Source organism: Oxyura jamaicensis, chromosome 12 (assembly GCF_011077185.1).
Source record: "Oxyura jamaicensis isolate SHBP4307 breed ruddy duck chromosome 12, BPBGC_Ojam_1.0, whole genome shotgun sequence".
NCBI classification, from domain to species: domain Eukaryota; kingdom Metazoa; phylum Chordata; class Aves; order Anseriformes; family Anatidae; genus Oxyura; species Oxyura jamaicensis.
Window position 1 is genome coordinate 7,324,297 of NC_048904.1, and position 27,423 is coordinate 7,351,719.

Here is a 27,423-nt window from a genome sequence, read left to right on the forward strand (position 1 = left end):
GAGGAAAAAATCCTGAGCACTATTGCTTGCCAACAAGCTGCTGCTGGTCTGTGTGAGTCAGGCCAATGTAGATTGTTAGTAGTTTATAGGAGTCAGCTGTGTCAGGGCCAGAAGTTGAATGTGATGCTTCTGAGCCCCAGGTTTGCGACTTCAACCGCTAGCCAGCCTTTTTGTGCAGCCTGAGCAGGAGGCAGTTAGCTGGTAAGTCATCCTCCATGCTTTCCAAAACAAACAAATGCTCACGTGCTAAACCTCACAGATAAATGCAATTGCAAGCAATTGACAGCTCCTACTGTATCCTTTAAATGCACAGTCCTCTCAATCAAACATTGAGCAGGCCACGAATGAGGCTCTGCTACCCTGCCTGCAGCAGGGCTGTTCTTTGTGTGCTGTGCCATCAAATCCTTACAAGTCTTGCACACAGATTCTCTCTTTCTCTCCCCCCTCCTCACTTTTTTTTTCTACATTTGGCTGTCTCAATTCCTTTAATTGCTAGTGACAGCAAATCCTGTGGCTTCATTCTTAATGCAGTACTGGGTATTTCCCCTGTAAATTCTGGACAGATTAGAAGCATCAGCTCTTGAGCTCTCTGACAGACCTCAGGATATCTTTCACATTCGTTCTTCTTAACATCCAGTATTTTTCTGATGTATTTGTTTTTGATGTTGGGAGAAAAAAAAAAAAAAAAAATCTCTGCTTTCCAGCTTTGCTTTGTGGGACTTCTTGTGAGCTGATTAAAATGCTTTGTGCAGATGCTTATGCATTTCATTCCTCTAGCTGTTCTTACATAGAAATTAATGAGTGAACAGCCTTTTATTTACTGACAATTGTAAATGATGTTGGATAAAACAGTGAAATCAAAGAAATGATCCCATGCATTTTGCTTCTAAGGCATAAGCTTTTTATTGATACATCATCTGTGAGAAAATCCATCCATCCATCTGCCTAGGACAAATCTATTTCCCAGAAGAGAAAAGGAACAGATTAATTGTATCACCATTACTCATTTCTTCTACCTAATAATGTTCCCCTTCCTGTTTCTATGCCATTGTTGCCATTGCTGGTGATTCTGCCAACTGGACTGCCACCACAAGCATATTGGCATCGTTCCACTGTGATTGGTAACAAGTCTGGGCCACCCGTCCATTTGGAGATGGCTGGTGCCTCACCTTCCTACTCTGATTCCCAGAATCATGCAGTTGATGCAGGCTTTGGTGTTGCAGATCCAGCAGCAGTGATCAGAGCAATTCATACACAATGCCTGGAACACACTGGCTATGCCACTTGATCAGGAAAGCACAATCACTTCATCTGGTGACACATGAGCTTTTGATTTTTCATGTTATGCCCACCTACTGTGTAATGGCACTACTCAGTGTTCACAACTGTAGCCTGTATATTTCTGTTGTATCACTTGTCTTTAAGTGAATGGTCATATAAAAATATGGTCAGATAAAGGAAGCTGATTGTGAGCTTTTTCATGTTATTGCAAATCTGATTTATTTAATTCAGACAGGAATTTCACCAAGCCTTTTCTTTCCCTTCCTTTCCTTTCCTTTTTTTTTTTTTTTTTTCTCCTTGCATTAGGCCAGATGCAGCGGTGACAAACAGCAGTGGAAAGCCTCAGAAGAAGGCTGTGTCCTTTCAGCCCTGTAGCATTTTATTTGTGGAGCCCTTTGAAAAACATACATTTAGAAAACAGGCTGAAGTTTCAGAAAAAGAAGCCCATGCCTCTGCAGGTGCTTCAGGGTAAGCTATTTTCACCTTAAAATCTCATCTATCTATGGATGCCTGGTACTTGCAACTTAACCCATATGTCATGGTCTGCTCTTGGAAGACCATCAATGATCACTCAACCTCCTCCTAGGCTGCCTGTTTCAGCTGTGTATACCTACCAGGTAGCATGGAGCAGAGGGGCTGTCTCATTCTTAGTTTTCAAGGCCACTCTAGTACCAGGACTGTAAGTACATAAATTTCTGTGCAGCTTCCACACTAATGTCCCCCTCTGTGACAATGTCCCGCCTGCCCATTTGTGACTTTGCTATCCCAGCAGAACTGGTGTGAGTTACGAGGCCTCTGCTTCCTTTCACAGATCTGTGGGGTACCAAACGGTTTCTGTGGCTGCACAAACCTGCTGGCCTTGACCAGAGTGGCTGTCTGTTGGTCCCCTCATGGGACAAGTGGGCTGAGCTGTCAGGTTGAGCTGTGGGCTGGTACTTCTCACATGGGTTGCCCTGGATGGTTGTGTGCCTTATCTGCTTCCTGTTGGTGCAGGATATATAATTGTGCTTGCTGTTCATCATGCTGGCTGCTCTGTAGGATGGAGGAAGAGGTAAAGCACAATTTACAGCACTAGTAAGTACAGCGGTTCTTACATATTTTATATATTAACATGCACATCTGTGTGTTTATGCAAGAGACAAAAATTACTTATGCTCTCAATTATTTACCTAAATGCAAGAGTAGCTTCCTATCCTAGTTTCATTATGCACCTTCCTGTACTCTTAATGGCTCCAAAATGAAAAGATAGCTTATTGCTCAGTAGGAATCGCTACAAATAGAAGCAATCCTTAGGCTGCTCTGTTCAGTGGGTCGGTTAGCAGCACAGGGGAAAAAAGTCCATGTAAAAAATCTGTCAATAATCAATTCTTGGTTGTTTGTAATGTTCGAGAGGAGAAATGCAATCACAGATTGTAACTCAGGTAACTATTTTTTTTTTTTTAAATCACATTTTGGGACATTCCTATTCTGAGTGCTATGGGAGAGCTCCATGGATTCATCTAACTGTCAGCAGAGCGTTTGGAAAATCATATATTTTGCTACTGCTGGTATAGCACCTACAAAATGCAATGTAGGTTTTGATGAGTAACCAAAATATTTCAAATAAATGTCAAATGCTGCCTGAAGGGTTAGACTGATCGATAGGATGTTCTTGTATTCCTGCTCTGATGTGCGGCACATGACTCGTGTTGCTTTGTTCATGCATACATAGGGATAGGAATCATTGGATTAACCTTTGGTTAGAGATGTTCTGGACATACTAAAATCAGCGGTTAAATGAAATTACGTACCTCTCATGAATTCATGGTATTTAAGTTTGCCCTTTGGATTTGCCTTCAGTTAAGCATACAGTTAACCTCTTTTTGTTCCAATTAGTTGAAAACTAAGGATTTCCTTCCTTCTGTTTTGAACTGATATGTAAGAGGAAATCCGTAGATGTTCCTGTTTTGAGTAAACCTTTTACTGAGAAGTTATGCTTGTGTATTTAAAAAAATAGAAAGAAAGAAAAAGGTAGTATTGATTCAGACGTAACAGTAGAATTAGTAGATCCCCTTATGAAGGCTTTGCATCCAAAGAGCACCATACAAAAATGTTCTCTCGCTGTTTACTTTTAACCTCTGTTTTTTCTTGGATCTGATTCTTAGTAGGCGGTCTTATCTTACAGAAATTGCAGCTTCTATCACCTCCCCGTCTGTGGAAAGGGTTCTGCTTGTAAAAGAATGAAAATGCATCCTCCTGGGTTGCTGCTTTTCTTCTTAGCAGCATGCTTCACTCCCACAGCTGACTGCCAGAGTCAGAAGGTAAGTCTGTGAGTCTTTGTTTAAATGTTCATCGAAGAGTTCTTCATATTTGGATGGTTGCATGTTATCCCAAAACCTCACTTTTTCATTTACATTTAGTTAAGTGCAGAATAACATCCATAATTAAACTTTAAGACTGTCAAATATCTTACCTGCTTGTGGAAGGACACGTGTGGCATCTGAACTGGAAAGCTAAAATTAAGGTTGGAGCCAGCTGCTTGAATTTTAGATCAGGTTCAGTTTGCATTTCTGATCAGCACTGATTGCAAAGGTAGTGATGTGATAGTACTGGGGATCTTCGTCTTCCACTGTTTTCAGGATCTCTGGCATCTGTCAGGACAGGTCCATATGTGCCCCAGGAGAGTTTTCTAAAAAAAGTTCTTAAATCTTATCAAATTGTTGCTTTGTAACAGGGAGAATACATTTCTTTCAAGTACATATCCTAGCAGCTCCCCAGCAAGGAGTACAGATTGCTTTCCGTGGGAAGGTTTTGTTTTGATTCCAGCATCTCCGTTCTTGTGATTAGCATCTATAAGAATGTAGGATGCCTTTGTAGATCTGTGGTCTTGGCTCCGTGGTTGTGCCGTCCCACTTTCTGTAGGCTATAATTCATAGAATATTAGGTAATGATTACCCACTCACAGAGACGTGAAATGTTTTGCATCACCTCTGAAGCAGCTTATTTCATCTAGGAAAAATAACCCTCTTTTAGATTTCTGTCCCCAGAAGGTTCCCTCTTTTTGGAGAAAGAGAAGAAACATATGAAAATGTATAGTGGGAGTTAAGGAAAAACAATGGTCTAATGAAGACTTTGACGATTGTTTAGGATGGCCACTTTATTTGGTTGTGATGGAAGTGCAGTGATTCCACAAGAAGACTCCATTGTCTTGCAGGAGCCTTGCAGGGGGCATTAAGGGAGAAAGAGATTTTGTAGTAGCTGGTTTTTCTGATGTTATCTCCGGGCTGTGTTTTGATCTGCATTTTGTATGGACTGGGGAAGAGGCAGCAGATGTGAGAACCATGAGAGATTTTCTGCCAGGAGGAGGCCAGTCCCAGGTGGTACAGAGCAGGAATGGAAGTGGCTGGGGAAGGAGAAGAGTGCTCTTGTCTTACGTGATCTCTGAGCCAGACTGTTCATCCTCATGCTGAACAGTGTCTTCCTTGGCCAAATGCAAAGCGCTAGTATGTCCAGGAATTTTCAACTAAAGTGTCACTGAGAACTTCTTGAGGAGGTACATGACTATAATGACCCGAGCTTGTGTATGCAGCTCTTGTTTTGTAAAGGGCAAAAGCTCTGGAAATGTGGTGATTCATTAGATGACTGTTTCCAGAACTGGCTCCCAGGATTGTTGGAGCCAAACACTGACGTCCACGTGTGTTTTTCTTTCTTCCCTGAAGTCTTGCCTTACAGAAGAATTGGTGTTATGGTTTGGGAGGAAATGATAAAGGGAGAAAATGAGTAGAATGAAACTAGTCCTTAAAAAAGCCCCCCCCCAGCTTATTCTCTTGAAATGGAATAAGTTGAAATGGAATAAGAGAAATGTGAGCACCTGAAAAGTAAGGGACATTTACATCAGAGAGAGAGGAGGGAAGGAAACACTGCAGCATCCAGAAGCTCAGGAATGTCTCAGCTGAGTGCAGAAGGCAGCAGATGCTGCACATGCATGTGAAAGAGTGCAGGGAGAAAGCACAGTCTGGCCCTGGCAAGGCAGAGTTCAATGTGGGCAGAGGCACCCTGGCTCCTAACTGCTTTTGGCTGCAGCTAGATGTCTCCTGCTTTAAAATCCTCCTTTATTTTTGGAGCTGTTTGAGAACACCAGGCTTCCTTTTCCATTGCGTTGTACCCAAAGTATGGCACAGTCCAGACTCACATCATCTGAGCAGAACAGTGGCTGTTCGCCCACTTTCCCTGGCATAGCCATGATGGACCTTGCTGGCTCTCAGCACGCCGGGTGGTATTGCATATTGCTGCAACACAGGCTCAGATATTCTCTCTTGCTGCTTCCTCTCCAGCATCTCCAGACTGAGAAACAGCAGTCACAGATAAGCCCGAGGGAGCAGTGCATCATTGTTTTCTGCGATGCTGTGCCCCAGCAGCCACCTCTGGCTCAAACTTCTGTCTTCCTTTCATTCACTCCAAAGTTGGAGAATCCAAACCATTGCATTTTTTATGCCCCTTGATTTTCTCTTCTGCTTTCATAAGAAGCAAAACACTCCAGAAAATGACTGCTTCATCAGTTCTGTCACTCAAATAAGAATGGACTTTTTTTTCTTTTTTTTCTTTTTTTTTTTTTTTTTAATTTTCCACACAGCTGTTTTCTTCCTCTTTCCTCCCGCCTGTTGCTGCTGACACAAGCATATTTCCATACAAAAAGGGGAAGACCTTACTGGGAAGTTGCCTAAATTTTACGTTGTCCTAGGAAGGTAGGGTAGAGGGTATTCCACAATAGCTATCTTGCCTTAGAGGCCTGTTTTATCCTGAAAATGATTAAAGATTCCAACAGCAAGGAATGACAGCCTTTCTTCTCTCCCAGTGTCCATCTCTGTTTAGAAATGGGGCCACATTAATGGAGGAAAGAGAAGAAAAAATGGTTAATGTGTGAATAACAGTGTCTTCCTTCACCACAGTGACAGAGAACACACTTAGCTGTGTCTGACAGCCAGCTCCTGATGCCTGGAAGTGAAGGTGAAAGGGTTTTAATTTAATGTTTTGTGCTCTACTGTTTGTGTGGTCTTTTTTTATACAGATAGGGAGGCGCAGATACCTGATAAGGGTTTGTGGGGAAATTCTGAGTTTTAATACCACAACCTGTGGGAAGACATCCGACTGTGTTTCTTCATTGAGCATCTTCCCATTCTCTTTCTGAGGCATTGTCTCAGTGAAGGTTAAGGTTGGGATTTGATGGGACCAGCAAGGGACCAACAAGATGCGCCATTCTGTCAGAAAAATGTGCCTGGATTCATCTGGCTCCTTTCAAAAGTCCAGTTTTAATCTGGTGTCCTCACTTGTGCTTAGTTCCACTGGTTGGATCTGCTTCTCCCCTGTCCCATGAATGGCATTGCTGGGCTTTTGAGGCAGGGTACTCCAGATGTAGCTCCCCAGTGTCCATACTGTCTGTCTTCTCAGTTTTGCTCTGTGAAAGAGGTGAGATCTCCTTTGATTCCACTGTGTGTGAGTGGGGTAAAAACATAAGGAACAGCAATGCTGATCTCTGTCCTGCTGGATAAAATCAGTAAAGCTGGGGCCTGCAGGACATGGACAGCTGGGTCTGCTGGATCTCAGACTGTTTTTGAGCTTTTCATAATGCAAGGGAGTCCTTCCAAAGGGAGTGGATGCTAAAGTACAGTAAGGAAAGCCCCTGGTGCAGAACTAGGAATGAATATCCACATGAGGCACCACCACAGACACGAGTCACTTTGTTTGTGGGGCAGTGTCTGTGCATGGATGGCTGCAGAAAGCAAATCCAGGAAAAGAGGAAAAGCTTGACAGCTCCAGGCAGAGGAAACATGGGCGTGAGTCAGGAAAGCGTTCCGGGGAGATGTCCGTGCAGAGCTGGGACCGGAGGGTTATCTCTCATGAGGTTTTCCTGACGGGGTCTGCTTGCTATCTTCTGGCAGGGCCTTCCTGAGCTGTTGATAAGATGGGAAGCTGTGGACTTCCTCCCTTGCCCTGAAGCAAATGTATGTGTTTGGGCTTACTTAGGTCCAGAGGAAGCAGAGCTGGGCTGAGATTGCTGATGGGAATACAGAACAGGGAGTTCTGAGCACACGACAGCTACTGCATTAACAGCATTTTTCAGGGTTGGCTTTTAAAAAATCCCAGATCAGGGCCTCCTCCCAGAATGTGATCTGGTGTTTTTATTTTTAGAAAATACCAGTTGTTGACCTTTTGGGACAAACACAGCTCCTGCCTTCTAGCTTTTCTCTGCCATCAACAGCAGCAAACATTTTCTCTTTTTAAAATGAGCAATGGTCTTTCTGCACAGTTGCTTGACCTGAGGAGTTTAGGGATGATTCTAGGAAACCCATCTGTGGTAAAATCATGAGCTTCAATGACAAGCTGGCATACAGTGATGGTTATTCTGTCTGATGCTTTACTTCTCATCTGCTCTGGCTGCGTTTCATTTGGAGAAGCAGGGTTGGTGGTACAGAGGCATTGAAAAGCACTTTGCAGAAGTCTGAACCCCTAAAGAGAAAGTATCCTGGTTAGGTGGAAGTACTTGTGCTGAACTTATCACCGGCCATATGAATTATCCAAGTCTCCTACCTGATCTTCTTGCTGGCACTTATGGGGTCCTTCCCACCCTGGGCCAAAGCATCAAGGGCCACCTCTAGGTAGCTGGAGAAGTGCGGAGCACTCTTCCTTTTAATCTCCCTCCCTGCACCTTCTCAAAGGCAATTGCCATGAGAAGCACTTGTGTGAGCAGCTCTTGGTCTCTGGGAAATAGACTGAACCAACACACAAAATTTGTCAAACCCATGAAATAGCGAAGAAACAACCAGTACAACTGGATTGTATCTTCAGCATGGAAAACAGAAATGCTGTGCTGCCTTTTAATTCAGTGTCTTCTGTCAAGGGTTATTGGTTTAGAGTTTGTCCTCACGTACCACTACCACACATTTCCAAAAGATCAGTTTAAATTAGCAGCGCATGGTTATTATTGCTTTAGAAATGGTTAGAATTTTTGCTGTGAGTAACAGAGGAAAGATGAGTTAGCTGTGATTTGCCCTATTGCCCTGTAGCTGAGATCCAAGCAGAGCAGCATGCATTAGCGTAACAGTGCTTTAGCATGTATGAGTGCGTGGTGTACATCCGAGCAGCCACACTGGTCACTGCCCTCCCCATGTGGAATCTAAAGAACAGTGCAGTGTGGATAAAGATATCAAAGGCTGGCAAGATGACTGCCTAAGGTAACAGTTCAGTTATGGACTTATTTTCATTCCACTTTTTCTTTTTAAGCTAAAGTCAATGAGATGCAATGTCAAGATGGTATTTACAATGAATACAGCATGTACTGCTTGTGCTGTGATGCCTAAAACGTTGTGTCCAAGAGGTTGGTTAAAGACCACGCAAGGCTTCGGAGTGAGGGACTGCAGGTAAGACCTCTTTCCTAACCATGTTGCAGATCTGGTTTAGCTCTGCTATGCAAGGAGTGATGTGTATGCCTTAAGGAGAACACGTGTAGGTTTTGAGCCCTATAGATCCAAGGAATTCTGTTTTCAGATACATAAAAATGAATGTATGGCCCTTAATATTGATTTTGTCTCCTTGCAAATCCCCTGGACTTTTTGCTGCATATAAGGTTCTGTACACAAACAACCAGTTACCTGATAATTACCTCTGCCTTGCCCTGAACAAAATGAGTTTGCTTATCCTGCTGTAGCAGCTAAGCAGAGCTCTGTCTTCTGTAGGAACCTGTTTCAGACCTGGAATTTGCTAGTGAATTATTAGAGAAAGAATATAATAATAATTCCCCTTGCATATCCTCTCAGCTTCCAGCACTAATCCTCTGAACTTTTTACCTTCCTAGTTCTCTTTATGAAGGTTGCTTGTTCTTGTGTTCCTTGTTCTTATTCTGTTGAGCATTTCTATAGCTTGGCTCTAATAGGAAAATGGTGAAGGAAAACTGAATTTACCAGTAAGTTTTTTTTTAGAAAATGAAACACTATAGATTATTGTTTGCCTATCTATTCAGTAGTGAATGTTAACAGTTAACATATAGCTCCATTGTCTACTGTTTTCTGTAATTCATTATTCTGTATAAATACTTTAAAAATAGCTGTAGCAGTTTTACAGTAATTACAGACATGCAGAGGAGTCAGACTGAATTCAAAGGGGCAGTGCTATTGAGGCGATTTCCAAGTTCCTTTTGGGAAGGATGTTGTGCCAAAAATAAAACGAAGTATAAGAGTAATGTGAGCGCGTGCAGCTTTTCTGCCTGTTATCTCTCTGTGCTGGTGGTAGCTGAACAGACCCAGGAGTAGTTCTGTACAGCATACACGCACAGCAAGAGACGCTGCCACCAGGGGCCTAGCCTCTGTGTAAAGCGATGGATGAAGGGTTGAATAGGAGAAAGATGCTCCTCCTCTGTCTCAAATCCAGTCCCCAGCAACATTCTTGGAACCAGCCTTAGGAGCACAGATCAGTGGGCATCCGTGGGGAAGACATAATTAGAGTGCAAACTCTTTACGTGTATTTACTGGGGAGGGAATGAACACCCTTCTGTTCAGTGTTCAGTGCGCTGCAGTGTGCTTGCTTAGAACCCCTCCAACAAGTATGTGGTATCTGTGTGGTGTAATCATGGATCTTGGATTGTTCTTTTTAAGATACACTGTCAAGTTAGGAGAAAATACCCTTGTCCAGCCAGGGTGCTATCACATATGTAAGAAGGAAATTGAGGAGAAAAAGTGCTGCCCAGGATTCTGGGGTACGGAATGCTATGGTAAGTTTTTCATCTGTTTACAATGCCTTCTGTTCAGTAAATCAAACCACTTTTAACACGAAGCATTAAATATGCATTAAGCTGATTGATTTTTGTTATTTCTGCTCCTGCTTTTTAAGCATTTACAAGGTCTCCATTATCTGCCCAGGATGTTTAGAAGATAATGAGGAAGGAATCTCTTTGCTTCATATGGGTTTAATCCTCTTATATTTAACACATAACATAACCCCCTTTGTTGGAACTTCCTTTAGTCTCTTCTTTAAAAAGAACCTCTTGGAAAGGGATGTTTTTGTTCCTCTTTAAGAAAGTTTCCAAAGGAAGAGGAAGATACTTCTTTCTGGTGTCCCTCTGGTCTGGAGTGCATGTGCCATGTGTGCTTTTATATAGTCTGGAGTTAGTCAGAGGTTCAGTCACAGAAAATATTTAGCAATTCCAACCCAACATGCAAAGCTCCCAAAGCTCCTGTTTAGTTTTAAGCCAAGTAATGAGAATTTGAAAACACTCAGTTTTTCTTGGTCTTCTCTCAAAAATTCAAAAACCAAAAATCCAAAAAGTTTATCTTCTAAGATGAACACTATTCATACAATTGATCAGTGACTGGAATATGGCCAAACATTCTCCAGTCCAGCAGAAAATGGGAGGTTGTTTGAGCAATTGGGCCTGCACATAAAGTGCTTTGAATAATCAATTGGCAATTCTATGCCTAAAATTTTCAGATATAATCCCTAGAATTTGGAGGGTCCACACATCTTTGGACACCCTCTCTCCAAAGATGTGTGGACCATGCTTGTTTGAGCACATTCCCAGCCCTTCAAGAAGCCACAAAAAGCCAAAATGCTCAGTATCTTTGAAAAGCAGGCTGCTATCTGTCCCAAGCTTCAGAACCGTCCTCAGATGTTTGGTGCTGCCTCTTACTGATGATTGCAAGAGTGGCTCCATCTCAAAACATGTTTCAGTGGCTTTTCTGAAATGTGGTTAGTTATGGGCCAGTGGAATTTCCCTTAGACCTTTATTAAAAGTCTTTCCTTAGAAAGCAGCCATGTTTCTTCTTGGTCTTATTCATTGCCATCTTCACCAGCTCTGGGCCTTGTAGCTGTACTGGTTAAGCAGGCAGGGACTTTGCTGGTTAAGGAGCCATTGCTTTCACACAGCTGGAATGCCTGTAGGAAGAGGTGATAAAAAGAGGGATGCAGTGCTGTTTTTTTCTGCCTAATCTTGCCTGGCCTCTTACCTGCTAGAATGTCCAGGAGGCTCCGAAAATCCCTGCAGTGGCCATGGGACGTGCTTGGATGGCATACAGCAGAACGGAACCTGCATCTGCAAGGTCAGTGTGTGATTTGGTCTGAGGGTGATATGCTTTTGTACAGCGTCTGTGCAGAAGCTCTGGATGAAGACCAGCCTTCTGCCTGGAAGGTCATTAGCAGGGTCTTTCATTCCAGCATCAGCGCCTGTGGTTTAACTAGGGTATTGGCGTGGTCTGCAGCAGCACTAAGACACTGTTGGTGAGGCTATGGAGTTGGGAAGGATCTCTAGGAAGAAATGAAGAATTGCATGGATTTAACCCTCTGATCCGTTGAAATAATCAGTGTCTGTCTGTGGCTGCAAGAAGCCCTGAGATACGTATAATGAGCTGTACCTTTACCACACCTGAAAGATAGACTTCCCAGCTGCTGCTGCACCTTAGCAGTCAGATCCTCCCTCTCTCAGGAAAAGCAAGAAAGACTAAAACCAGAATTATTATTTTCATTACAGCTCTAGACTTAATACAACAAAAGTACCAACAACTGCTGCACATGTGACTCATATAAAGCAGTGTTTCTAAAATTATTATCTTAGCTTAACAGACTAGTGTCAGATTTGAAACTTCTTCTTATGAACAATATGTTTTTACAGTATCCTTAATTAATGGCATTGTTATCCTTAATTAATGGATAAGCTAAAGTCCTGCCTCTCGGGCACATCTTTGAAAAAAAAAGCTGATTTTGGACTTAACTCAGAGACACTCAATATCAGTTAAAATACATGTTTAAGGTCCCCAAGCCTTATAAAATCAATGTCAAACGTCCCGTTGGTGCTAGTGAATTACAACTTCCTTTTTCAGAGAGATCATAAGCCAGCTGTTACATTCTCGTCTGCAAACAGGACGTGGTTTTCTCAGTGCCCACCTGGGTTTTGCTGGCATTTTGCACACTCTCTGTGTGTTGGTGTACTCCTCTGCTGGGAGGGCTGGGTGGTAGTACTAGAGCACTGAGCAGACTGATCTTCTTCAATGTATTGCTTCAGTTGTGAGAGAAAATCAGAGATGGGGAGATACTTTGAACTATGACAATGTTTAGAACAATGAAATGGTATAGAAAAATAACATCTGGGACATTTTGGGGCCCTTCTAGGAGCAATACAGTGGTTTTGCCTGCCAGAATTGTCGAGATGAAAACCGTTTTGGCCCAGACTGTCAGTCAGGTAAGGAAGAGTAATTTCAGGTGAAACCTGCACAGAAATACCTGAGAGCAAGGAAAGTGGAGGGGGAGGCTGAGTGAGGAAGGGTGCTGGAGAGGATGAGGGGATGGCATCTGACAGCCTTTAATAGCAAGTATCTGGGCATTTTGTCTTTCTGCCCTTCTCCACTGTCCCATTAGACAAATGATTCTCAGTCTTTCACTCAAATCAATCCATTTTTCCTTTTGTAAAGTCTCGCTCTCCCATTACCATGGCTTTCCCAGTTTCCTCTCTCTTTTCAGCCAGGCTGTTACCTACATCCCACTTGCCCTGAAGCAACCCAGACTAATTTCCCAACTGTTTGCAAGACTCCTGTCACCACTCCAGTAGTCTCTCAGCTTCCTCTTTATTGCCCTTCCTACACATTAATACACACAATACTGCTTCTCACATATGTCATATTTTGAAGCAATTTATGACCAGTGCGGCCCAGTCATAAAGAAGCCCTTTCTTTCCATCTCCTGGTTCCCTTGTATCCACACAGGTGAGATGGGTGTGATCTCAGTGCTTGTGCTTACGGAACGACACCCATGCTGGCATCACAGATGTGGTAGAGCCTTATAATACCGCATCCTTCCACACTGGCTGCAATAGACTTGGAGGAGTGGGAAGTTAAGTCTGAAAAGCTGGTCCAGATGTTGCATTTGGGGCTGATCTTACAGGGCAGCACTTTGCCTTTCTTCAGCACAGGACTTGCAGTGCTTTCTGTGAGCTCTGACCAGGATGACCTTATTTTTTAAAATGAGTCATACTTGCTGTGGATTATTAGTGGGCAATCGGGGTGCCAAATCCCAGGGCAGTTGGCCAGTGTATGTCGGGAGCTGTTCATGCTGCCTTGTCGCTGAAGGTCTTGTTTGTCTGGCCTTTCCTTTCAGTGTGTGACTGTGTGCACGGGGAATGCAACAGTGGCGTCACTGGGAATGGAAGCTGCACTTGCTATGGAGGCTACACTGGCCTCAGGTGTGACCAAGGTAAATAAATTGGTAGCTGGAGAGGAGCTGTTAGAGCTAAACTATGATACGGATGCATGTGTCCCAAAACCAGCTGGGATTTCTCTGGAAACAGGGTAGATCCTCCCTTCCCTCCAAGTCTTGTGGGACCTGACTACCTAGCCTGCAAGTCTGTCATGCTTACTTTCCCTGGCTTTTGTGCTGGTTGGGGTCTCTGGAAACAACACTTGCCTTCATTTCCATGCCTTTTGTAAGGGAAGTTGTATCTTCTTGCACTGTGCTTCTTGCTCAAAGGGAAACTCTCTTTGCTGTGTGATTCCAGAGCTTCCCCTTTGCAAAGGCGTGATGTGTGAGGCCAACAGTGAATGCACGGTAAAGGATGGGACAGCGGTGTGTGACTGCAAGCCGGGATACAGAAAAAGTGGCAGCACTTGCTTAGGTGAGAAATTTCGTTGTGGCCCTAAATGGTCCTCTGTTTAGGACCTTCCAAAGAGAAATCTTTCTCTGGCATCTCTGGATGAACTTGATCACCATGAATACGGTGTCTTCCTCACTGCGGAAGCATAAAAGCCTGTTTTTTTGGGAATCCTTTTAAGATGAATACCTAAGGTGTTTGTTCTCCTCTCACTTGGTCCTGTAAGCAAGCAATGAGTTACAGTTGCAGATGCCATCCAGTATTTGCCTGTACAGAGTAACTGTGACAGTGGGATATCGGTGAGTCTGTGCCAGGATAAGTGATGAGTAAAGGTATATAATTTAGAGGGTTTGAACAAAGGTATGTAATTAGAGGGTTTCTTCACTGATTTCAGATGTAAGTTTTTGAATTGCTTTTGTTAAAAGAAAGATGCATGCGATTAGCTAGCAATGGATAGCTCTATTTTCACTGGCTTTTTGCAGTTCTTGCTGACCAAACACCACTTTCAGATGTTTTCAGACATGATGGAAATTCAGAAGTAAATACAAGCATCTTCTTTCTGTCCCTTATATTTGTGTTGCTGAAGTAATATGAAGAATGTGTCATCCAAATTCCTTGGATCAAAGAAAAACAAACTGTCTGCTGTCTGAAATTATTTTATTTTCTGGGAAACTGTAGCAATTTAATAGAATAAGTTCCTTATCCTCCATTCTCTTAAGGCCTTTGGCATTCTGCTATGCTACAGTAAGTGCTCTACTGAAAACAGAAATTTGCACTCTCTTTGACCTCTCATCTCTTTGTTTGCAGCTCAGAATCCTTGTGCGTCTTCTCCTTGCTCCCCCTTTGCTGTATGTAATGTTCTTAGACCAGAAAAGTACCAATGTACCTGCAAAGAAGGATTTCAAGGAGATGGGAAGATTTGTCAGCCCATAAACCCCTGTGTTGACAACAATGGAGGCTGTCCAGAAAACTCTACAATTTGCGTTTACAAACGTCCAGGAGAGGTAAGGGTGACAGCAGCACGTCAGCAGCCTGTAAGGGTCTGAGAGTGGCCAGGTGGGAACTTCTTCAAATGAGCCAGTCATGGGATTGCTCACATCTAATCTCCTCAGATTTTGCAACCTGCCAGCTCTTTTATGGGATAACCTGTTGAGTAAAATATGACGAATGCAGCTATAATCACTGCTCTGTCTTCTGCTAGGCATCCTGTGTTTGCAAGCCTGGGATGAGTAGGAGATCTGCATCAGAGTGTTACGTGTTTCCCAATGACTGCTCAAAGTATTTTTGCGACGTGTCTTCCACGTGTGAAATTAATTCCCAGGGGAATCCTAGGTGAGCCACTTTAAGGATTGCTTTTAAAGCTTATTCTGCAGCTAGAATGGAAACTGATTTTGAATGAAGTAAACTCTGAAGAAACAGGGAACTAAAGGAGAAGAATGGGCTGGAGTCCCCTTTTGATAAGAGCCTGTTTTTAACAAGTCCATTGCAAGTAAGGAGCTCTACATCAGCTAGTGTAAATCTCATCATGTGGGCCACAAGATGCTTTAAATCTGGAGCAGCAGGGTCTTTTGTATTGTGAACTGGAGATGGAGCTCCCCAAGCTGGTGGATATTATTAGTTTATAGTCAATCACCAAAATGGAGATGTCTGACTCTTGTTTGGTCAGCATGTTATCTAAGGAATCCTTTTGGTTGGGACAGCTAAGTCTTTGGCTCTCCTGCCTCTCAGGCCTGTAAGCTGGAGGTGAACTAGTGTTGCAGAATGACAGGGAAGGGGGGAGCTGAAGGAAAAAACACCAGACCTCATTTAGCTTTCTTGAGCAAAACGTTTAGAAGTTGATGCCCTGCAGATGAGAAATATTGCCAGATCTAGGATAATTTTTGGTCTCCTAAACACCAGAGAAAGCTTCACTGAGGATTTTTTAATACCAAAAAAAGCTGGAGTTTGTCTGAGAGACTGAGGAGGAAAAGAGCAGTCCCATCTCCTTGGCTGTTCCTTCTCCAGTGCTGTTAAATTGTTAGCATCCACCTGCTCATTGCGTGCTCCAGGCCAGAACTGAAACACGGTGGCTTCCCCCTTTGAGGACATGCCAACAAAGTGCAGGACTCAGTGTTCTGCACAATCCCTGCCTTTAGCATATCTGTTCCCCAGCAGCTGGCACGCAGCCCTCTGTGGCTGGAGTAATGTCAGATGCCGTATGTCTTTGCATCCCTGAACCAGAAAGAGCAGAGCTGATACTTGGACAAAACCCAAACAGGAAAAAACGTGTTTATCAGCCAGTGACCTTAAGTAGTGTCTGAGTAATGACTATAAGTCCGTGTGAATCAGGATGGAGATTTTCACATGTAGATAAGCTTTTCTGCAAAAGTCATTAGCATGTCTGGGGCCCTCATTAGTTCTAAGACAAACTGTATCTAACTGATGCGCGGGAGCTGGTACTTCCCACTGAAGCTGAGGGCTAACATAGGAGCTGATTGCTATATTTTCACTGAGACCCGTGTTTTTTATGCATTACCTCAAATTTTCAGATGCTTTAATGAGTGATACTGGCTGAATACTTAATTAGACATCAGTACATATATTGTGGCTTTCTGTACCCTGAACTCTAAAGCAGACAATCCTTTTGTTGACTGTATCTGAGAAAGTGTCTTCCTTCTTTTTGCTTAGGACCAAAGTTGCTTTCACTCCAGAAGCGTGCATCTTTTTTCCTGTCACTTAGATTAGGCAGCAGCTACTAGACTCTTAAATACACCTTAAAGTCATCAAAAATTAATCTTTCATCTGTAGATACTGATGTTGTCCTACTCAAACATGTCAAAAGTGTGGAGGACTGCTTTATAATTATTTCTTATGTTTAGTGTTAACGTTTATAATGTGATGTTTATTATGTTTTTATTGTTGTATCTAGCTGTGTGTGTAAAGAAGGGGAGATTGCAGATGGGAGAAATTGCTATAAAGATCTCATGAGTGAGATTAATCAGCATAATTCACGAGGAAGGTTTATTAAGACATTGAACGTCGCCAGGAGAATGTTTGGTAACTCTCTTTTGAATTTGTTTGGGGAATGAAGCAGAGGTGGGGAGAAAAGTGTGTCATCAAAAGACTAAAAGCCTCTCATCATAATAGGCATTTCACAACGTATGACTGTGGCCTTCAAAATCAAACACATCCCATCTCTGAACTCTTATTACCAGTTGTGGCTCATGAACAGGACACTGTTGCAGAGAACAGTGTGGATGAGCATTATGTATTTGACAGTCCTGGTGAAAGAGGTGCCACATCCACAAAAAAAAGGAAAGCATGCATTGAGGATGTGATTTAAACCTGTCTGTCTCAAAATACCAGTGTTCCTCCACCTGCACTGTGTTGAAGGCACAGCAATCTTTCAGCTGTCATCGTGTTTTCTAGCAGTGCTGCTTGAGGCTGGTGTGCCCTGGATCCTCTTACAGTCAGATCGGTCTGCTGAGCCAAAATACAGCCTCCCTGCCAGCTCATGCGTGTGGGTGGCCAGTATAGAGGTGGAGGGCCTTTATCCTGTGCACTGTGGTCCAGCATAAACAAGTACTAGTCACATGCATCAGGTTGAACATGTGTAGATGTAATTGTGCTTTTAACACAAAGAATAATTATTGCTAGAGTTAAACCATGGCAAATAACTGCTTCATGTTGTCACTCTTTTTACAGCTTCTGGTTGTTCAGTGTTGCTGACAAAATACGGGCCTTTCACTGTCTTTGTACCATCCTTTCCTCAAAGTAATGATAACATAGAATTTAATGTAAGTTTGCTTGCTTTTAGCAAATCTTTGCTATCTTATGATTCATTTCTGCCTGAGTTCTGTGGTCTATAAAAACTGATTGACAGACGAGAGAATATTTATAGAAGCAATCTCTTGCAAAGACTGCTCATTGTCTGGTTGTTGCAGTCTCACAGAGGATGTTACATATGTTATTTTTAAAACCTCTCTGCTATTGACAGGGTGTGTTTGTTGTTTTTAATGTCAGATTATGTAACTTCAAAAAGTTGAAGTTCTTCTGGCCATTCTTATTTAAAGATCCAACCTCTGGTGTGTGACTATTCTCAAAACTTTAGGTGCCTTTTCACTGCCTGAGTTTTTCAAGCAGTGCGTGGTTTTCAAAAGGGGATGAGATTTGCATTAAAGTACTGGATTTTGGCCTATTCCTTGGTATGGCCCTAGATTCGGGAATGGTGTCAACTTCTTAGCCTCATTTTGCTAATGGGGCAGCAAGGGTGACAGGGCTGTAGAAAACTGACATGAGAGTTAGGTCAAGAGTTTGAGAGTTCTGGGCTTCAACAAGTATGTCCTACAGGTCATATTTTTATTTTATGTATTTTTTAATTAAGTTGTGTTCATTTGCTGCAGTTTTGCCATCAGTTGTATCAGTTCCACCTAAATCAGTGTTGACAGACGATTGTCTTAAAGAATCACCAGTGATGGAAAACCCAGAAAACAAAGGAAGAAACTAAATGTAAATTCAGCAGCTTACGCCACCTATATGGCCAAAAATAAACAAAGATTTTCTATGGGGAGCTTAGGCAAGTTTTGTTACCTCAGGCATGCAGAGATAGTTTTAAATTTGTCCAGGTCCAATAGGTTTATCTTTAGGGGATTCTTCTAAAGTCACTTTCAAATGAATCAGTCTCCCTGTGTTTGTGTGAGTACACAGAAGCAAAGATTTGCCACCGTGTTTCTGCAGTGAACCAGAATGAAGAGGGAAGCTCAATATTATATACCTATAATTTCTGTTATGGTAATGTTGTGGGTCTTTCATAAAATGAGGGTTTTGAAAGAGCACGTCATTTATCTTCTTTATATGGTCTTTACTCCCCAAAGGATACCACTGCTGAGCATTTGTGCAGAATGCACATTGTTCCTGGTCTGCATTTGATAGAAGACATGGTAAAAGCCAAGACGATGTGGACCTTGTCAGGACATAAGCTGACATTCAGCAACCAGGTAAATGATATCCTGAACGGAAGTCGTGGAGTGTTGCTTTCATGTAGGACTGACCAGAGCTTGAGCGTAGTTTCCTTCATGTGCTTTCTTAACGAGAAAAACGTTTTTCTCTTATCAGACTACCTGTGATCAGAACAGGATTTCATTTCCACTTCTCAAAAAGAATAATGAAGTTTTAAGAGACAAAGATGTAGCAAATTTCTTAGGTTATAATCTCCTTTCTGGTGCAAAACTGTTCTTCTCTTGCTACATTTTTCAATGATCTGTCTAGTTTTAAATAGTCACTTCCCTGCTCCTGGGTTCTTACCATCCACTTGAGATGTGTACACAGATAGGTGTATACAGATATGATATTAAACTGCTTTTTATTGCTCTTCCTTGCATTTCCTTAGCCTTGAGTTGCAAAGTATAATTTTTATATTAAGGTGGATGTGGCATTGTGGGGCACATCTGAGAGAAAGATTGGCTTCGACCCCTTTGCAGTAGATTCCTTGGTTGGTTGTGGACCGTGCTCTCAGAGACAGATTCTGTGAGGTGTCCTGATGGTCCTGGGGTAAAAGAAAAAGGCAGGTGGGAAGAAAAGGCTGTAAAGTCTTAATTGTGCTCTCTGAGCAACAGAATATATTGAGCATTGATGTAGTTTCCAGTTGTTCCGGTTCTAGAGGTTGCTCTTTTATCAGCTCATTGCACAGACTAGAAAAGCTGCTGTCTCCCAGCAAGATCCTTTGTGGGATCCAAAGCAAGGTGATTTAAGGACAGACAACCAAGCAACGTTTTTTCCTGCCCTGTAGACAACCAATTCAACAGAATCTTATTCCTAAGCTTGGTAACAGTCTTTCCTTGGTCTGCATATGTATGCCGGAGAACAGACCTTTTCCCTGCACAGCTAGCAACTGCAGTATCCTTGCAGCTGATGTGGAAAAGGCAGCAAAGTCTCTCTTTAGACTGAATGCTTCTCCTTGGAAGTCACGTTCTCAGACATAGCTACATGCTGAATATTTTCTCTTCCAGTTGCCCTTTTCCCCTCTATTTTATTTTTCTTATCCTAGCAAAGAGTCTTTCATCACTATTTTATGATACGGAAGGCTGTTTTTCCCTTTTCACTCCTTCAGCTGACACACGTTTTCCAGCATCCACTGTTCTCTCTCCATCCTGCACTTTTCCGGCTTGCATTCTCACAGCTGGCCCGGGGAGAGCCGTATGTTTCCTCTCTGCGGATCCAGCCTTGGCCTTGAGGTCTAGGTCATACTACATGCACCCTACGTGCATCAAAAGGAAAAAGCACTATTTGGAGCCAGGGATTCCAAACTGCGTTTATTGATGCTCTTTTAAAATTCATTTCCTGTTCGTTTACTCAGGAGTCTTTTGATCTGGGAAGCCTGCCCTCCTCTTTCTTTGTTTCAGCCAGACTCCTCAGTGATGTGAGCTGAAGTTCAGGGCAGGGAGGAGGAGTTAAAAAAATGCACATGATAAATGAAAAGCAGAGAGAAGCCTGCACTTGGATTATGGCTGCAACACCAACACCTTGATGCTGAGTTTCTAAGTTACACTCGGTAGACCTCCATACACCCCACTTCAGTGCATGGCTGTATTCAGTATGGAAGGACCAGATGCATGCCTTATAATTCAGTGAGCCTGACTATTTAGGCTTTGCTGTGATGAGTCCTAGTTGCATTAGGAGCTGATGAAATCTGCAATCAAAGCTGAAGCTTCAAGATTGTCTCCAAATTCTGTATTCTGGTGCCCAGGAAGCATCATGTCTTTCTCCTAGTGCTTGACAAATTGATGCAGCAGCTTAACAGTCAGTGCAGCCTTCTGTGATCCACGCTGGGATCAAGCATTGTTCACGTTCAGGCAAACTTAAACCTAGAGTCTGTCCCAGACTAGGTCTTTAAGCTGTAGTAAGACTTAAAAGTACCCCAGGATGGAAATATTGTCCAAATTCATTTAGAAGTGAGATGTTTATTCTACAGTGAGACCACCCCGTAAATTTACCTTTTCCAGAGTAGACCGGTTGTGCCTTCACCTTGCTGACCTTGATGGAGAGCACTGAAGGGAACAAGGGTTTATAGTGTGATACCATGGATATACATTAAAATAACCTTGTGTTATTATCCAGGCATACAACACATTTCAATATCAAGATGTGGTGGGAGAATTGTACAGAGTTTTGCAGTCAAACCTACCGGCAGCCAATGGCATTATGCATATTGTTAACACTCTAAGGAAAAAAACCAGCACTGACAACCTTGGAAACCCACAGGTATGCAGGCATTCTTATTTCTTCTGTTTTATGAGGCAGTAGAATAAATACTTGAAAAAAAATATTTTTCCGTGGTTATGCTTCTTAAAACAGTGAGGCTTTTTTAAAAAAGGAAAAGGCTATTTGTTTTGTTTTCAGCTCCTGATAAGCATGCCTTTAAAAGTAGCTAATAGCTCTGCACAAGTCAGATACAGACCTTGCAGTGATGCTTTTACAGTGTTTGGATAAGTAGAGAATTCTAATTTCATGACTAAGATCACTCCCTTCATGGAAAATGAGCTCTTTTTCAGTTGTATCTTACAGAAGAACAATAAGATAAATATTGAAAAAGCATTTTTCATATAAAACTGAAATTAAGATTTGCTTTATTGAAAAAGCTTTTTTTCATATAAAATTGAAATTAAGACTTGCTTTCATCTGTCTCTACTGAATTTTAAAAATATATTTAAAAGATTATCTTTGCATTAAAAGTATATAAAATGAGGACAAATAATCACTATGGACCTTTGCAATTTGAACTTGTCATGTATTTAAGACACTGGGCAGAGATTTAAGAGTTCTTGCTTCAGTCTGTGCCTCTGCTAAACACTTTTTCCTGTCAACTGGGGAAAATTTTTGCTATAGCTACTGCATTGTATGCATGAAAACTTTTATATTGTTGCCATATGCAGAAAGCAGAGCCTATTACCCACTGCTTCCTTGCAAAAAAATTACACATAGGATGACACCAGCTCTTTGCTTTAGTTGGATTTTGATAGTAGTCTGCACTTACTTTGCACCATTGTAATTAATCTATAAAAGCAGTCGTATTGTGTAATCTTACGGTTGGATTGTACTTTATGTTTAAAAAGTAGCTGGAATATTGTGGTAGAGATAGGTGGTAGAGATGAGGCGTGCCAACTGTGCAAGTTCTGGGTGTTTATGTGGATTTGAATGTGCCCATCACTAATGTCACTTAAGATGCTCTCAGTCTTATGACTTGCATGAAGATGTTTTCCAAAAAGGAGTGTCTGAGATCCAGAGCAGAAGCTGGACTGAGCTCTGTGTTTGTGTGCGTCGGTACCTGCAGGGAAGGGCTTGCAGCTCCTCTGGCCATGAGGCTGATTCAGCAGTCTTTCCTATACCATTTCCTGTAAACTTTCGATACTCAGCACAACAGTGGCTGTCACAGCACTATTGGTGTGCATGTTCCAAATGTGCCAGTAGAAGAAAAAAAAAAATCTTTAAGAAAACTGCAAATTTTGACTTTGTACCGCACTCAGGGATCTTTATCCACAGTCCAAGAAGAGTAGGAGGTGAGTGGGTATATCTGGAAGAGCGTGCAGGAGGGATGATGCTGTTGGGGTGCATGGCACTAAAGTACAGCTGTTTTGATCCATCTTGGAGCTGTTTTGGATCAGGATGCGATCTGGGTAGGAACCAACATGGCCCAACTGTGGTGAAGACTGCCAAAGCCTTAGCCAGCCTTATGCCAGTGAGGCAGAGAGGCAGCTTGCTCTGCAATGGCAGGACAGCAAGAGTGCTCCCTGCAGAGTTTGCTTTCTCTGGACTTCTTCAGCCATTTCCTTCCCTTGTGGTGTTGGCTTTACACTGAAAGCTAGTGATCACATGAGCTATTTTTGGCAGCAAATCTCTTTATACCCTTGGAAGTAATGTTCTGTGCCTCTGCATGTTCTGCTGGAAGCAATAAAAAAAAAAAAAAAAAAAAAAAAAAGCAGGCACATTCCTGCAAATAAAGGTCAGATGAGTCCCTTCAGAAACTGTGGTGGCTGCGGGGACGTTTCTCTTGTTACCTTTGTCCTCGTGGGAAGCATGGCAAAAAGGAAAGCTTCTACTTCCAACGTGTTTTCAGATTTCTGCATATGGGTTGTATTTTTTAAGCACTGGAGCTCGTTTGCAGGTGGCAGAGTGAACTCTTGTCCTCAAAGGCAGAGGGAGACTTGAGATGCTAGAGCAGCTCCACTGTTTACCAGACAAGTTCTGCATGGCTGCAAGTTTAACCTGGAGATGGGAGTAGGAAAACAGAAGGGTGCTTAAGTGCATGATAACCTAAAAAATTCTTGTTTGTTGTACATGAGAACAGGCTTGTGCCTAAGCTACTGTAGGCTCCCTCCTTGTTAGGTCAACTGGCCAAAATAAAGGGTTTGAGTCCTTTGGGGCTGACGGCTTTCAAAGACATGGAGCATGCAATCCCCAAACATTGACTGATCAAAGGCATGCCAGTTTGTGCGCAGACTTTGCTTCAACCCCAGTCATTGTATTTTTCCTCTTTGTATCTTCTTGCAGAAAACCATTGGGGAGATCCTTGCTTCAAATGAGATCTTCAGTCGATTTGAAACTATACTGGAGGTAAGCATGCTTGTGTCTGCCCCAGAAGGTTTAGCATTGCTGCTTTTGCACAGCCTGTTGCTCTTTTTTGTGAGAATTTTGAATAATATTTAAATGCAGCTGTTTGTCTTTCTTTCTGGATACTTTTATCTGAGTCACTTATTTTGTTTATTTTTTAAGCACATGTAATGGAAAGATCAGCACAAGCAGCAAGCATACAAATGTCTTTCCCACCTTCTTCCCCACCTGCCCTACCCATCTCCCTTGGCACAGTTTGTTCTCCAAAGCATTTTTAGTTCTTGAACACTTTTTCAAGAGTGAACATTTCATGCCTTTCCATGCCAAGCCAGGCTTAAGCTAAATGTTGTTGTTTTTTTCCTATAGGTATCTAAATAAAATACTCCTCAGGTTATAAACCCTTAAAGGCTTCTGCCCAGGCTTCATTTAGTTAATTTTTTTTACTAGGGACAGACTGATTTTTCTTCTACCTCTTCCAGAGTCATCTGGATCTGCTCCAGCATTGCACCCAACAGTCTTGACCTGCTTGTTTTCAGCTTTGTGGCTGTTAGTTGTTTACAAAATTCATTGTTTAATTGCGGTTATAGGCTTGATTCTCTTTTTCTTCTCTTGGGGCAAAAAGATATTGGTTTAGTCTCTGTATGTACTTGTGTGCTTAAAGCACAGGAAGTGTTATTCCAGTGCTCTCTTGTTCACGTTAGCTGCACTCACACCGGTGGCTTCATTGTCCAGCCTGTTTTTATGGCATTTTATCTCTGTAATATTACAAGCCTCGCCTCTTGAATACAAAAGCTTTTCAGTAGCTGCACCCTTGGTGAGTTGCTTAGAGTCTCCTCTCCCTTTCTAAGAGACCCCCCTCATTAACTCATGCTAGGTGCATGGTGAAATCTTTTACTGTTTTTGCAGAACTGTGGCCTGCCTGCAATTCTTGATGGACCCGGCCCCTTTACTGTATTTGTACCCAGCAATGATGGTGTGGATAAATTGAGAGATGGAAGGCTCATCTATCTTTTCACAGAGGTGAGAGCTCATAATACTTTAAGAGGTTCTGAGACAGTGCAGCCTGTTGCACTGGGCTTTGCTGGAATAGCTTGTGCAATGTATGTGATCATTGCTGAAAGATGTTCTTTCTGGAGCTGGCTAAAACATCCTTCTATAAGGCTTTGGGAAAGAAGTGAATGCTGGTGGAACCTGCAATGAGAAATACATTTAGCCATATTGTTTAAGTCTGTTTTTTGGCTTTTTCCTTCCACTTTGTGTGGGGAAAATGAAGTAATTTATTTTCCAAGTGAAGTCTCTGCTATAATACATTGGCATAGTCAGTAATTTGTTAAAAGAAAAAGTAATTGCCTCTTCTTACTCCTGAGCAGTGAAGGGGTATCCAATTATTATGTTTTGGTTTTGTTTTTTCCTTAGGGCATAAATAAGCTTCAGGAACTTGTGAAGCATCATATCTACACTTCAGCAGCGGTAAGGCAGGCAGCTCTAATTCTGGATCATTGGAGTCCTTCAGGCCAGCAGATAATCAACTATGTTGTTTGGCACAGAGGTTGGAGTATCAGTGACTTCAGCTGCTGTTTCTTGGACTGCCCAAGAGAGGAGAGATGTGATTCAGGACCTGATGAGGCAGAACATTTACCATGAAAGTTGTTGCCAAAAGGGACATCCATCACAAAGCTCTTAGTTTTCTGTGTGTGATGGTGCTCATTAGTCAGATGGCCTTTACAAAGAAAACATTGTCCTGCAGAGTTTGCTGCAGGCAAATTCTCTCTCGGCATCATTTTAATTTGCTCAACTATTAATTAGGAGCGTACCCTAATTATGAATCCTCCAACCCATAGCTTCCCAAACACTGAAAGCAGCAACACAAAAATTATATCCAGGTGGAGAATTGGTCAAAACTCTCCTGCTCCTTTTCCTGTTTTCTTGGGCTCCATCAGTGGGGTACTGCCAACTCTTGCACCAACATTTATTTACCCGGTGTGGCAGGGTACATAAAATTAATGCAGTGCATTAACAAGACTTTTTCCATTATACAATCAACACGAGAAATGTTTAAAATTATACACAGAACTTGTGGGGAAATGAATACTTGAGCATTATGGTACAATGTCATGTCTTTTGCTAAGAAATATCAATATTACTCCAGTCCTTCACCGAGGAGAAAATTTCTGTCCTTATGATTTTCTTAACTCCAACAGAGAAATTAAGCAGCACGTTGACAAAACAGCAAAACATAGTTTTTCTTGCAATTGATGAATAATAACATGGCAACAAGCCAAATTACTTATTTTAATAACTTGTTGAACACAAAAGTAAAAATTGTCAGTTCTCAGAACTTCTCGCCTGTCAAATCCTTATGTTTAAATTTCTAGTACAGCAGCTGTGGTTTACATTTCTTCTGCCTTTAGAAATAAGCTTATTTAGTAGGTCAAAATGGATTATTTATTATGTTTCTTGCTCAGCATTACTTGTTCAATTAATATGTCCTGGAAAATTCCCTATATTGGCTGTATCAATAAGAGACACTATTAATCAGACTTAATTTCAGCTGTTCTAGACTGTTTCTTGAACAAGGAATGAAAATGAAGGCCACCTCCACAGGCACTGTTGTGTTTGTAGCATTGCAAATGATTCACACAAAGTCCTGGATTTCCCTCTGGGCTATTGTGTGCATTTAAGGTATTTCATGAAGAGTAAATGTTAAGGTTAAAGTCCCCTTTAGAAGGTTTTTTTGGTGGGGGAGTGGTGAAAGGACTCTGTAAGCTGTACTGAAATGTCCCTGCTTTTCCACAACATTGTCCCCTTGTGTGTTTATTTCAGGTGACTGTAGAGAAACTGATGATGATGCCACACATTGTTACTATGGCCAACCAGATACTGACCATCAGCCTCAGTGCAGATGTATGTATGGATCAAAACTCAGCTGGGCAAACGTCCTGTGCTAAGTGGAAGTCTGGATATAGTTCTGAACAATGTGGTTTCGGCCCATCTCTGCTTCCTCCTGTGCTTAAAAAATAGACTTAAATGGGGTCACTGAATTATTTTTGCTTCTTATCCAACTTGTGACGCTACTAAGAGGCTTGACTATTTGTGTGGTGGCACTTGATGTTGCATACCATCTGTTTCCTGTGTTGCTTTTATGTAGTTGATACAGTCTAATGGGATAAAATACAGATAAATTATTTGTGTTTCTGCATCAGGGAAGAATTCTGATGGATGAATCAGGGATCCCCTTAAACATGAGAAACATTGTGGCATCAAATGGTATTATTCATACCTTGGACGGCATCTTCCTCCCTCCTTCAATAATTCCCATTTTGCCTCACAGATGCAACGAAGAACAACACAAAATTGTGACAGTAAGTCACCTTCTCCCATTCTCTTGCTAGCCATTGCTGTAGACCCTACACTCACCTGGAGGAACAAAAGCAAGATGTGTAAATTACATCTGGGAAATGTGTTCTCTCTGAGATACCCCCTAATATGAACTTAGGCAGCATCAGCACTGTGATTGTTGCTTCTGCTAGCACTTTGCACTGCTTTGCTGGCAATCAGCTGTTTTCTTGTGGATCTTTATTCTTTCCTTGCATCCATCCTACCTTCGCTTCAGAAAGATGTTTGCCTTTTCATAAGGCTGTGTATGCCCTTCTTCACACCAGAGTTACTCAGCTGAGAATGCTTTGTTCCCATCACTGTCAGCATTGTTTTCCTGTTAGCATGAATGGGAAACAGTTATTCAGCAGCAGGAGTTGCAAATGCTGTATGGTATTCTCACATAAAGAATTTTGTATAGCTTATTTTAGGTGTGTGTTCCCCACTTTGATCACTGGTAGGTTACTGGAAAAGAGGATGAGTGTCTGAATAGGCAAAAGGCACCTGATTTGGAGCAACACAAATAATATCAGCTGGCCAGAGGGTCTGATATAACTTGTTGATTTAATGAGGCTGCA

At 42.1% G+C, this 27,423-nt stretch overlaps 1 protein-coding gene across 2 annotated transcripts in view; it reads left to right on the forward strand.

Moving 5' to 3' along the window:
- Window positions 1–2,258: 2,258 nt before the first annotated feature.
- Window positions 2,259–27,423, forward strand: part of STAB1 (stabilin 1) — a 57,915-nt gene continuing 32,750 nt past the window's right edge. Inside the window, exons 1-19 of one of the 2 annotated variants that reach the window (XM_035338039.1) lie at window positions 2,259–2,355; window positions 3,446–3,581; window positions 8,542–8,678; window positions 9,909–10,024; window positions 11,263–11,348; window positions 12,415–12,484; window positions 13,396–13,491; window positions 13,793–13,909; window positions 14,693–14,889; window positions 15,087–15,217; window positions 16,794–16,921; window positions 17,570–17,661; window positions 18,739–18,861; window positions 20,981–21,124; window positions 23,411–23,473; window positions 24,377–24,490; window positions 24,887–24,940; window positions 26,294–26,374; window positions 26,674–26,832. In XM_035338039.1, coding sequence (XP_035193930.1) covers window positions 3,501–3,581; window positions 8,542–8,678; window positions 9,909–10,024; window positions 11,263–11,348; window positions 12,415–12,484; window positions 13,396–13,491; window positions 13,793–13,909; window positions 14,693–14,889; window positions 15,087–15,217; window positions 16,794–16,921; window positions 17,570–17,661; window positions 18,739–18,861; window positions 20,981–21,124; window positions 23,411–23,473; window positions 24,377–24,490; window positions 24,887–24,940; window positions 26,294–26,374; window positions 26,674–26,832 — 1,989 coding nt within the window. In that variant the 5' untranslated portion in view covers window positions 2,259–2,355; window positions 3,446–3,500. Of the gene's footprint in view, window positions 2,356–3,428; window positions 3,582–8,541; window positions 8,679–9,908; window positions 10,025–11,262; window positions 11,349–12,414; window positions 12,485–13,395; window positions 13,492–13,792; window positions 13,910–14,692; window positions 14,890–15,086; window positions 15,218–16,793; window positions 16,922–17,569; window positions 17,662–18,738; window positions 18,862–20,980; window positions 21,125–23,410; window positions 23,474–24,376; window positions 24,491–24,886; window positions 24,941–26,293; window positions 26,375–26,673; window positions 26,833–27,423 lie in introns of both variants that reach the window. The other variant, XM_035338038.1, reaches the window with a different exon arrangement.